General features: G+C 53.6%; 1 protein-coding gene across 1 annotated transcript; it reads left to right on the top strand.

Moving 5' to 3' along the window:
• Positions 1-3829: 3829 nt before the first annotated feature.
• LOC119339211 (V-type proton ATPase subunit C-like) lies at positions 3830-11055 on the top strand. Its single transcript, XM_037611350.1, has 9 exons — positions 3830-4004; positions 6481-6552; positions 8846-8943; positions 9017-9144; positions 9235-9338; positions 9717-9849; positions 9975-10116; positions 10444-10560; positions 11044-11055. Exons 1-9 carry the CDS (start codon positions 3830-3832, stop codon positions 11053-11055), a joined length of 981 nt encoding a protein of 326 aa, XP_037467247.1.

The following is an 11055-nucleotide window of genomic DNA, read 5'->3' as shown; positions in this document are numbered from 1 at the left end:
GAGGGGGAGGGGTGGGGAGATGGGCAGGGGCGCGGGGTCTCAGGCGAAATAACTGCTCGGACCCTACCGCCAGGTGCCCTGACGGTAGGGTGCGGCGGAGGGGACGGCGGCCGTTTCCGCGTGCTGACGTGGATTAATACCCTACCGCCAGGGTCCCTGGCGGTAGGATGTACAAGCCTACCGCCATATGCCCTGGCGGTAAGAAAAAGGGTTAAATCATGAATTTTTTTCTGAACCGGGGTCAGATCCTGAGTTTGTATCCAAAAGGGGTCAAAACGTGAAATTTTGCCGGCTCCGGATGCGCCCTATGTTGAGCCGTTGGGGAACTGTGGGAAAAAGGTCCTAGTCTGGTGGCTCCGCGTTGAAGCCCGGGCGGACAGCAAGTTTCCACAAGGGAAAGATTTCGTTTTAGACCCTGTTTTTGTTATGTGTTGCTGGTCATTTTAATTTTCCTGTTTCTTATCAGAAAGTATTATGATGTTCTATAGGACACTTCACCTTTTGTCCAATACTTTAAACACCTCATGCAACGACAGATCATAGAGAACCCTTTTTGTTAGTTAGGCTTGACTAGACTTGGTAGTTACAAGCCCAGTCTCACTATTTGAAGGGTACACCATGAAAACATCACCCAAACCAACTACTCCCTCCGTCCAAAATTACTTGTCGCAGAAATGGATAAAAATGAGTATATCAAGAATTAAAATACGTCTTAGATACATCCATTTTTCTGACAAGTATTTTCGGATGGAGGAAGTATTTTTCAGTTACCATGGAACTTAAGCTTCAATGTATGTTTGATCTAGCAACAGAACTGCCATTTCCAGGGGCACAGCCACCATGTACCTCCGGCATTGGTAAAAGTCTAAAATAAACCTTAAACTTGTAGATGAAACCTAAATCAAACCCTGAACTTTGAATTCCTGAAATCAGCACACCGAACTATATGATCCCGGTCTATTTTAAACCTTAAGTGTATTCCCAAACAAGGATTGTTGACATGCAGCTGAAACCCGGGATTTCTAGCCAATCTACCTCGTAGCTGTTGTTGATAAAAGAGAAGCGCGAAAATATTTTACAACAAACAGTAGCGTCGAGATTTGAAAACATTTCTGAATTTTGTAGATATATTTTCTTGAAATTGTCAACAATTTTGAAATCGGAACATTTTTTGGAATTATGTGGAATACACAAACAAAATTTGAAAACGTGAACCATTTTTGAAATCCCCTACGATTTTTAAAGTGCGAACACTTTTATAAAAGGAATTATCTCGGAAGCTGAACAAAATATGAAAGTGCGAAATTTTTTATGAAAATTTGTTCCCATTTTTAAAAAGTTAGAAAGTGTTCACACATTAAAATTGTATTCAGGTTTCAGAATTTGTTCACATTTTTACAAAGAAATGTTTATGTTTCAAGAAATTCTCATCTTGGAAAATTCTTCGCACTTATTTGTTTAGGTTTCAAAATTATTCATGTTTTCAATTATTATTGTTTTTGCTTTTTAAAAAGTGTTTGGACTTCAAAAAATGTTCGGGGATTTAAAAAATAGTTTGTGTTTTTAAAATTTCCTTGTGTTTCTTTTTTTCTTTTAAGAACACTTGGATTTCAAAATTGCTGACCATTAAAATGTTTCGAAATTAAATGTTTCAAATCTCGAGGCCGCAGTATCTTATTAAAAATGTTCGCGCTTCCATTTTACAACAAAAGTTGTTAGCTTCGGTGGTTGGCGGTACGAGCTTTGAAGCAGCAGGTCCTAAGTTCTCGAATCCTTGTTAGTGATTTTTTTTTCTCTTGGGTACTTTTAGGTCGCATGATACTAAAAAGAAAAAGATGCTTCACGCCTGATGGGCCGGCCCAGTCATAGCCTTACCTGCCACGTCGACAATCCCCTTGAAAACACGCTTAAAGTTAATAGACCGGGATCATATAGTTCACTGTGCCGATTTCAGGGATTCAAAGTTCAGGGTTTGATTTAGCTTTCGTCTACAAACTTAAGGTTTATTTTAGATTTTTTCCTCCGGCATGGGCATCACTAACAAAGGATGTTTCTCTTTGCGGAATTGTCAGGGGTTGGGTGCGACATATGCCAAAGGATGGCTTATCATGGTGGGAGCGAGTAGAACGTCGCCGGTGCCAGGAAACGGGATTAGGCGAAGGCATGCACGCCGGCGAATCTTACCCAGCTTCGGGGCTCTCCGGGGAGATAACACCCCTACTGCTACTCTACGGGGTCTCCGCATGATCACTAAGGCGTAGTGAGTACAAGGTTGCTCCTAGAGTTGTATTCTAGAGGTGGAAGGAGGCAAGGCTAGCCTTCTTCTTCCTATGTGGTCTGGTCTAAGGCTCATGTCTCGAACCCTTTGCATGGGTGTCCCGGGGGGTTTATATAGGCCTACCCCCCGGGGGTACAATGGTAATCCGGCTGGGCGCGGGTCCCAGCCGTCTGTCTCACAGGTCGCCGTCTTCTCTGCCGACTGATGGGGCCCGCCGACTTGCGGGCCCCGCCGGCGAGTCCGGCACTGTAGCTGTGCTTCTGGTGACGCAGGCTTGGTCATTGGGTCGTGGCAACAGTGCCGCCGTCTATCGGGCGATCACTGTCGTTACTCCCCATCTTGTCTGGTTAATGGCGCGTGGGACCCGTGGGAGAGGCTGGCCGACTCCGGGGAGCCGACTCCCACGGGGCCGCCTTCGGGGCGTATCTGCCGTCTTCTATGCTCCCACTGACTAGCGGGTCCGCCGTCCCCGAGCCGTATAGGCAGGCCATCGTGGCCACAGTGCGCTGCGCACTGTGGCGGAGGTCAGGTCTGGCATGGCTACAGTGCCGTGCCATGCCAGAGATCTCCGGCGGTATGGCGCACTGTAGCCATGTCGGCTCCTCGCAAGCAGGAGGTGACGGCCACGCCGTGGTCGTACCCGTCCCGTCTATTGTAATGAGTGTAGAGTCGTGGGCCGACTTTCCATAGCCGGCTCCTCCGGAAGTCGCCAGCCATGAGTCCGCTTATTTGGGAGTCGCCATCTGAGACTCGGCCCATCTGGGAGTCGTCATCTGAGACTCGGCCATCTGGGAGTCGTCATCTGAGACTCGGCTTATCTGGGAGTCACCATCTGAGACTCGGCCCATCTGGGAGTCGTCATCTGAGACTCGGCCATCTGGGAGTCGTCATCTGAGACTCGGCTTTGAGGGGCGCGGCCTGCCCCAATGTCGCGAAAGGTTCTGGGGCTCGGGTCAGCCTACCCGTGGCCCATTACTCCGACAGTAGTCCCCGAAGCTGGTGAGGCTCCGAGAGTGACTCGTTAGGGGGCCTCAACAGTTTCACTCTTCCGGTGGTGGAATCTGGGCTTCGTTTACCGTCTTCCTCCTGGTCGACTATCCGGAGTCGGATTCGTAGAGTACCGTCCTGCTCTGTGGAGAGCTCGAAAGTCATGGCGGGAGACCAGGCGGCATGCCTAATACGCTTCCCTGCTGCCGCCCACCGCGGCCCTATCGCGTGGCACCACGCGGCAGGGACAGTCTGTCGGCCCACACGCGCGACGGGACGGGCTGTCAGGCGGGGCCCGCCACTACCGCGCCTTGGCGCGCGAACGGTTAGGCTTCTCACGCCGTTACTGTGCGCACTAACTTCGTGGGGTAAATCGTGGGGCGGCGTGGGGCTCTGGGCACACTTAATCCCACGCCCGCCCCCTCGGCTTCTCAGCCTCCAAGGCTATAAGTAGGGGGAGTGGAGCCGCATAGCATGCGTGCCCATCTCCCCCGACCCCCGCTCCTCTTGCTTCCTCTCTCCTTCTTGCCGCCGGCGAGCAGAACCACACCGCACCAGCCAGCGATGAGCTCCTCCTCCGTCGCCGCGGCTCCGGTCGTGCGTTCCAGCACGTGGGACGGCTCGGAGGTCGACATTGACCTCATTGAATTCCTCCGCAAGACACGCCGGCTCCCCGGCGCACACCTTGTGCGAGCCCGCACCGCGCCGGCGGGGGAGATATCCCCGGCGCCGGAGGAGGGCGAGCGGGTCATCTTCCGCTCGCACCTCATGCGTGGCCTGGGGCTGCCGGCGAGCGGCTTCTTTCGCTCCTTCTTGGAGTTTCACGGCCTCCAACCGCACCACCTCACCCCGAATACGGTGGTGCTGCTCTCCGCCTTCGCCACTCTGTGCGAAGGTTTCCTCGGTGTTCTCCCCACCATCGAGCTGTGGGGAGAATTCTTCTCTTCTAAGCTCGGCACGCACTTCGCCGGCGTGCCGGCTCAGTGCGGTGCCTTCAACGCGATGCGGCGCTCGACGGCCGACAACCCCTTCCCTTCCATCTCCCTGATCAAGTCGGTGAGGATGTGGCAGCGCTCATACTTCTACGTGAAGAACCTCGCCTCCGACAGCGACTGGGTTAATCTGCCGGCTTACGCAGCCGGCCCCCCAGCTGGGAGGCTCCCCAGCTGGTCTCATCGAGTCAAGACGCTGACTCCCGCCGGAGCCGCCGTCGTAGCGCGACTCCGAGTCTTGACGCAGTCGGAGGGCCTCATCGGGACCGACTTGCTGGCCGCCTTCGTGGCGCACCGAGTTCTTCCGCTCCAAGGCCGGCCTCACCTGATCTGTCAGATGAGCGGCCTCCGAGACCCAATTCAGATGAGCACCAAGGAGATGCCCCGCGCGGAGGTGGCAAACATGGTGGACCATATCGCAAACTGCAAGTTCGGGGAGGACTGGCAGTTCAGCAAGGAGCCATACTCGCGCGACAACCCCCCACCAGTGGTAAGTCGCATCTCCTTATTGTTTTGTCTTCTTTGCGGCCGAATCCGGCTTCTGATTCTCGTTGGTTTCTTCTGAGCTAGAACCCCCTCATGCAGCCTTCAGCCGGCGCCATGAGACAGCCCCGCGAGTTCGTCCCCGACCGAGCGGAGAGTGACGTTGGCGACCCCGACTTGGGGGCGGCGGCGATGGAACCCGACGGCGAAGGCGGGGGAGGAGGAGCGGTAGGCGGCTTCAGGCCCTCGGCCACCTTCGCCGACTGGCCTAATGACGACGCCGAAGGGGAAGTCGCCCCGCGCCACCAGCTGAGGGTCGGCTCATCGGGCGCCGGTTCCTCCGCCGGCCAAGGCGGCTTAAAGAGGCGCCATCCTGGGCCGAGTTCATTTGGCGGCAAGCCGAAGAAGCTCAAGGGGGCGGCCGCCACGACCAAGCGGGAGTAGGCGGCCGTGAGGGCCAACCGCTTCCGTAGGGAAGTGAGAAGGCCGCCGCTAGTCCCTGCGTAAGTTTTTACGCTTTTTTATTTTCCTTCGGTGAATCTTGTCCGAGTCTTCTTTTTTCATTTGCTTTTTGCTTCAGGGCTCCCCTTTCCCTTGAGAGGGTCGTTGCCCCCTCCGTCATGGGGTCGGCGGAGACGTCCGCCAACACTCGGCGGATTGACCCTGCCGCCGACCTCCAGGAGGCGACGGAGCGAAACGCGCGGGAGAAGCGCTACGAGGAGGAAGCCGCCCGTTTGGAGAAAGCGGAGGCTGAGAAGGCGGCGGCCTCCGCCCAGAAAAAGCTGGAGGAGGCCGAGGCTGCTGCCGCGGCCAGGCAGCGAGCCGAGGAGGCCGCGCGTCGCCAGTCGGCGTAGTTTGTCACCCCACTGTCTTCGGCGCCGCCCCCCCCCCCGGAGTTCACGGGGCAAACTGGAGAAGCCGGCGCCGAGACTCCCGTTATGGAGAAGGAGAGCGGCAAGGCCTCCATGTCGGACACTCTCGTGCCGCCACCACTGCCTCCATCGCCGTCCGGGAGATCGCACGGCAAACAGCCGGCGGGTCCGCCGGAGCCGCCGACCGCGGACGAGTCCGAGGTGAGGCTGCTTCTCCAAGTCGCCTCGCCGGTGCGTCGCCGTCTTGAGAGGGCGACCTCGGCGCCGCGACCTCGGGAGACCGGCACCGCCAGCTCGGCAACCCCAGACGCCGAGGCGACAAGCGCCGCGCCCATCGGGTGGTTGCGCGGAGGCGGCACTGGGTCGCTGAATCAAGTGCTTCTGGACGTTCAGGTGAAGCTGCGCGCTGAAGGCGACGCCCTTCAAACTTGCACCAGGGCGCATCTGGCAGCACGGACGGCCGTCCGAGTACGTTTCCTTCTTCTTTTTGATTTTTGTTTTTCTTTGTGGGGGTGCACCAGCGCACCCACTGGGTGTAGTCCCCGAGTTTCGGGCCGGCTGCTGAGCAGGCGGTTCGGAACTCCCTCTGGCGAGTTCCAGATGTTAACTTTGTCTTAAATGACTTTTGCAAGAGTATCACAACCTCCGCGCTACCGCCTTCAACCGTGATGTTCAGGAGTTAGGCAGGCGGACTGCCGACTTGTCGAAGAGTCGGAGTGAGTCCTTCTTCTTTCTCGCGGGGGCGCGCTGGCGCACCCGCGGGCTGTAGTCCCCGAGATTCGGGCCGACTGCTAAGCAGTCGGGCCGGATCTTCTCGGCGACTTTCTTTGTTGATGGCTTATCTTCTTTCGTCTTGTTTTTTCTTTAGAGGCCAACGCTGCTCTTCAGCAGGAACTGGGAGAGGCCAGTACCGCCTTGCGCACCAAGGAGGAGGAGTGCGGTAAGTTTGTCGCAGAGCGCGACCTACTGGCTTCGCAGCTGGCCGAGCAGAAGGTGCTGCTCAAGAAGGCGCAGGACGAGGCCAAGAAGAAGGAGGCTGCTCTCCTGGCCGAGTTCGAGAGCGAGCGCTCCTCCTGGACCGACAGGGAGGCGATGCTGACTTCCAGCTTCCACGAGATTGAGGACATCGTCGATGGTGAACTTCTTTCCTTTCTTCGAGTTTCCGACTATAGGTCGAGCCGATTTCTGGTTTTCTCGACTCACTTCTTTTTTGTCTTGGCAGACTTCTTCCCTGGCCACTCGCAGGCAGTCACTCTGGCCATCGAGGCTGATCGTGAGCTACGGAGGGAAAACGGTGAGGTGATTGCCGCCAACGCTCCCTTGACCATCGATGAGCAGCTTCTGACAATCGAGGCCCGTCTTCATCCGGCCCACCGGCGGATGCGCCGGCTTCAGCGTGCCGGCGCCCAGGCGGTTGCCGCCCTGTGGCCAGACATGCCGGCTCTGCGCACCGCCAGCCGGACTGCCGACTGGTTGGAGGTCGCAGCCGGCCGTCTTGAGGCCTGGAAGGGCTCCTCGGCCCGGGTCGGAGCGCGCCGGGCTTTGGAGTTCGTCAAGGCGTGGTATCCGGGACTGGACCTGGACCGTCTGGCCGCGTTCCAGTCAGAGGCCCAGGCCGAGCTGGAGGCTGTGGAGGGCGCCCTTGTCGAGCGTGCGGTGGCCATCGCCGAGTACACGGACACCAGTGTCTTCGTCCCTGAGCGGGCCGAAGGCGGCGAGGAAGTGCCACCAGAGTGGTTCGGGATGAACCCGGAATATGGCGAGGACTCGGCGGAGGTGATTGACACCAGCACTGAGGAAGAAGGCAAAGCGGAGGACGAAGGCGAGACGGAGGTGCCAGAGGACGGAGCGGGCGACTAGCCTCAGCTCGACCGCGCCTCTAGCAACGAGCCGCGTTCGACCGGGCTGACTTCCGCTGGCGGCGATCAAGCCGAGACTGCCCAGCCGACTCCCCCGGCGCCTGACACCGCCGTCTCCTCCGACCCTCCGAATCCGTCTGCTGCTCCTTAGGCTGCCTTCTGGCTTTATTTATCTGTTCTAGAAAGTCTTGATGAACTTGTTAATTTGCACAATTCCATCCTCGGGGTGTACTTTAAACTTCTGTCTGAAGATTCGGCCAATGGGCCTATGCTTATGTAAATATTAATCCGAGTTCTATCTTGCCTTGCACATTGCTCCTTTAGCTTTTTCCTTTGCCGCCTTCCCCTAGTTGCCGCTTTGTGAGCCGGCAAACCGCTCTATGGACTGCCGCTGGGCCAAATGCCTGGCTACTTTGGGGAAAGCAAGTACTTGCCTTTCTTTGGAGTTTCTAGCAAGCTGGATAGAAGGCGGCAGGCCGACTACAAAAGAGTCGGCTGTCTTTAATAGAGGCTAGTATAAAGCGGCAAGCCAACTACTCATGAGTTAGATTTTTTCCTCAGTGATGCTGGAGGCCGTCTTACGCTATGTTCGTGCTTTGGGTCCTTAGCAATTTTTCGTGTGGGCGCCAGCTCTTCCTCACTCCTTCCCACCACACAGTCGCTCTGCGAGCTACGGCTTTGCTAGGAGACGGATTAGGCACCGCACACTACTTGTCTGACTGCGGGAAGCTCCTCATAGCGCGGGGCGGCGAGTCCCCGGGCCGACTAGTCTGGCCCGGTGCCAAGCGGCTTTTAACAGTAGAGTAACATACTCGGAGGCATAACTCTTATCATACAGATAATCAAAAAGGGGCAGTCCCCGAGCTCGTCTCGGGGGGGCCGAAGTCTCGGTACTTTAATACAAAGGGGTAGCGTGATACATACTGAATCAACTGTAAAACCTTCCACTACTAGAAAAAGGGCTATAGATGGGATTGGCACTAATGGCGCACCAGACAAGTGGTGCGCCATTAGTATATACTAATGGCGCACCACCTTCTGATGCACCATTAGTGTTGAAACTACTAATGGCGCACCTGGCCCATGGTGCGCCATTAGTATCAAATTTTTTTTGAACTAGTGCGCCTGTCCAAACATACTAATGGCGCATCCATAGGAAGTGCGCCATTACTAGTTGTAACTAGTAATGGCGCACCTGTCAGAAAGTGCGCCACTAATGTTGTTTTTTTTATTTTTTTTATTCCTTAGAACAAAAATGTCGGGTCACGCTCGTGGAGCGGGCGTGCACTTGTTAGAAAAAAAACGGATTCTTAAGTACGAACCCATCCCCTCCTCCTCCTCCGCCACCGCCCTTCAATCGTCCTGCCCCTGACTGACTCGACTCCCCTGGCCTCCGCGCGCAGTTCACCGTCCCGGATCTCCGCCCCGGCACGCTCGACTCCCTGCTCGCCCTCAGCGACGACCTCGTCAAGGTACCTGCTTTCCATCCCGATCTTGCCCCCACCCCTCTTCTTGGCCCCGGCCTGATCCGGCCTCTGGCTGCAGTCCAACATCTTCATCGAGGGCGTCTCCCACAAGATCCGCCGGCAGATCGAGGACCTGGAGCGCGCCGGAGGGGTCGAGCCCGGCACCCTCACCGTCGACGGCGTCCCCGTCGACAGCTACCTCACCAGGTCCGTCTCGGCCTGTGCCCAGTGCTGCTGCTTACATTCCTCATCTGCCTACCACCGCTTGCTTACGCTGTAGAGGATGGATGGATGCAGGTTCGTGTGGGACAAGGGAAAGTACCCCGTCAACGCCCCGCTCAAGGACCTTTCCACACTGACCAAATTACGCATGGATGACAGTAAGATTTTGGAACATTGGCATCAACTTAACACTGCATTAGCTACGCTAGCTGGGTACTGTATTTTGGACAGTGTTGCTTAACAGTTACATTCCGTCCTCAGCGCTAAATTGGTAGATTTGGATGTAGCTCACTTCCTGTTTTGTCTTGGGTCTGTTTGGTTCCGGCTAGCTACCTATTTGTGCAGCTAGTTACATCAGTATTTATTTAGTCTTCTGTCCCTTTTTCTGGCACTGAATTGCCACATAATGTTCATGATGCAAAAAACTAGGGAATTGGTGCCACAATTTGTCAGGAAAAGGAATTAATTGTTGTAATTATAACTGAAATACCATGTTGATCTTACCTGCCAAGTGCAGTCTTGGTTTTATGCATACCTTCATTTCATTTTGTGCCCATAGATGCAAATAAGTGTTTTGGTTGGATGTTACATTTACAGAAGGACTGAATATGCCCTTTTCCAGGTTAGAGTTGCTGAATACGGTAATGTTAAGAGCCAGCTTGGCGCAATCAACAGGAAGCAAACTGGGAGGTAAATCGTCTCACCATACTTCCTGACTAGCTCTATAGGGAGGGACATGCTTGGTACTAGTATTATGCTACGTTGTTGCTCGCCTTGAGTCCTACTCTGATTGATTTGTTCTTCTTGTATGGCAGTTTAGCAGTTCGTGACCTTTCCAACCTCATAAAGCCAGAAGATATGGTCACTTCGGAACATCTAGTGACACTCCTTTCTATTGTGCCAAAGTATTCCCAAAAAGACTGGTTATCAAGCTACGAGTCACTTGATACGTTTGTGGTAAGTTCAGAATCCTTTATATAGTGATAATGTCTCTCATAAACCATCGTTTAAACTATTTTCATGCCGTGCTTCATTTCAGCAAATGTCTATTTTATTTGTGGTTAGTCAATTAAAACCAAGAGTGTTTATTTGGTTCACCATTTCTGGTGTTAATGCTATCATGATAACTTGCAATCACAGAAATCTTTCAGACTCCAGATATATGACTTGGAACTCGTTAACCCGGGTGCTATTTACTTTGCCCATATGAGGACTTTCAAGTTGTCCTAATTTGTGATTATATCCAGTTGATTTTTTTCTTTGAGCTAATTATTGTTTATATAGGTTCCGAGATCATCAAAAAAGCTTTACGAGGACAATGAGTATGCTCTCTACACTGTAACATTATTTGCCAAGGTTGTTGACAACTTTAAGGTCCATGCTCGTGAGAAAGGTTTCCAGGTAACTTTAATTGGTTATTTGATCTTCTTCAGTGGTAGTCTGAAAACCAGAACATGGTGTGGTCATATCATGCTGAATCTGAATTTCTATTTTGATAGTGCGAACTCACATAGTTGTCACTCTCTGGTAGTTTTCTCTTGTGAAAACTGTAAGGACAATGGTTGAGTTGCAACTTCCATGGCATAATGGAATCTGGGGCATATTTTTGTTAATGCTGTTATTCTCTCACCAGTGCACCCCTTTTTAGGGCGAAATCATATTGCGGTCAACTCATTAAGCAGATTGGGATGCATCCCCTTTTTTTCTGATCCGTGATTGTTAGTTCAAAGCTACAAATGATGGCTGCTAATGCTATTCATTCGTTTAAGCTCTGCAGAATTTCAACATGTGCCCATTCTCATAAAATCGTAGTAATAGGCAAAACAGATCGGCTTCTCTATTGATGGAAACACTACTGTGATGTTATTTTTCTGTGTATGGCAGTGCTACTCCTAG

The sequence above is a fragment of the Triticum dicoccoides genome, chromosome 7B (assembly GCF_002162155.2).
Source record: "Triticum dicoccoides isolate Atlit2015 ecotype Zavitan chromosome 7B, WEW_v2.0, whole genome shotgun sequence".
In the NCBI taxonomy this organism is placed as follows: domain Eukaryota; kingdom Viridiplantae; phylum Streptophyta; class Magnoliopsida; order Poales; family Poaceae; genus Triticum; species Triticum dicoccoides.
This window is presented reverse-complemented; position numbering and strand designations above follow the sequence as displayed.

What these genes read in the sequence shown, in the direction of transcription:
- LOC119339211 (XM_037611350.1), top strand. Translation starts at nt 3,830, where the DNA reads ATGAGCTCCTCCTCCGTCGCCGCGGCTCCGGTCGTGCGTTCCAGCACG. An exon ending in TAAGATTTTGGAACATTGGC is followed by an intron (nt 9,339 to 9,716) that starts ATCAACTTAACA and finishes TTTTGTGCCCAT; the next exon opens with AGATGCAAATAAGTGTTTTG. An exon ending in AGTCACTTGATACGTTTGTG is followed by an intron (nt 10,117 to 10,443) that starts GTAAGTTCAGAA and finishes TTGTTTATATAG; the next exon opens with GTTCCGAGATCATCAAAAAA.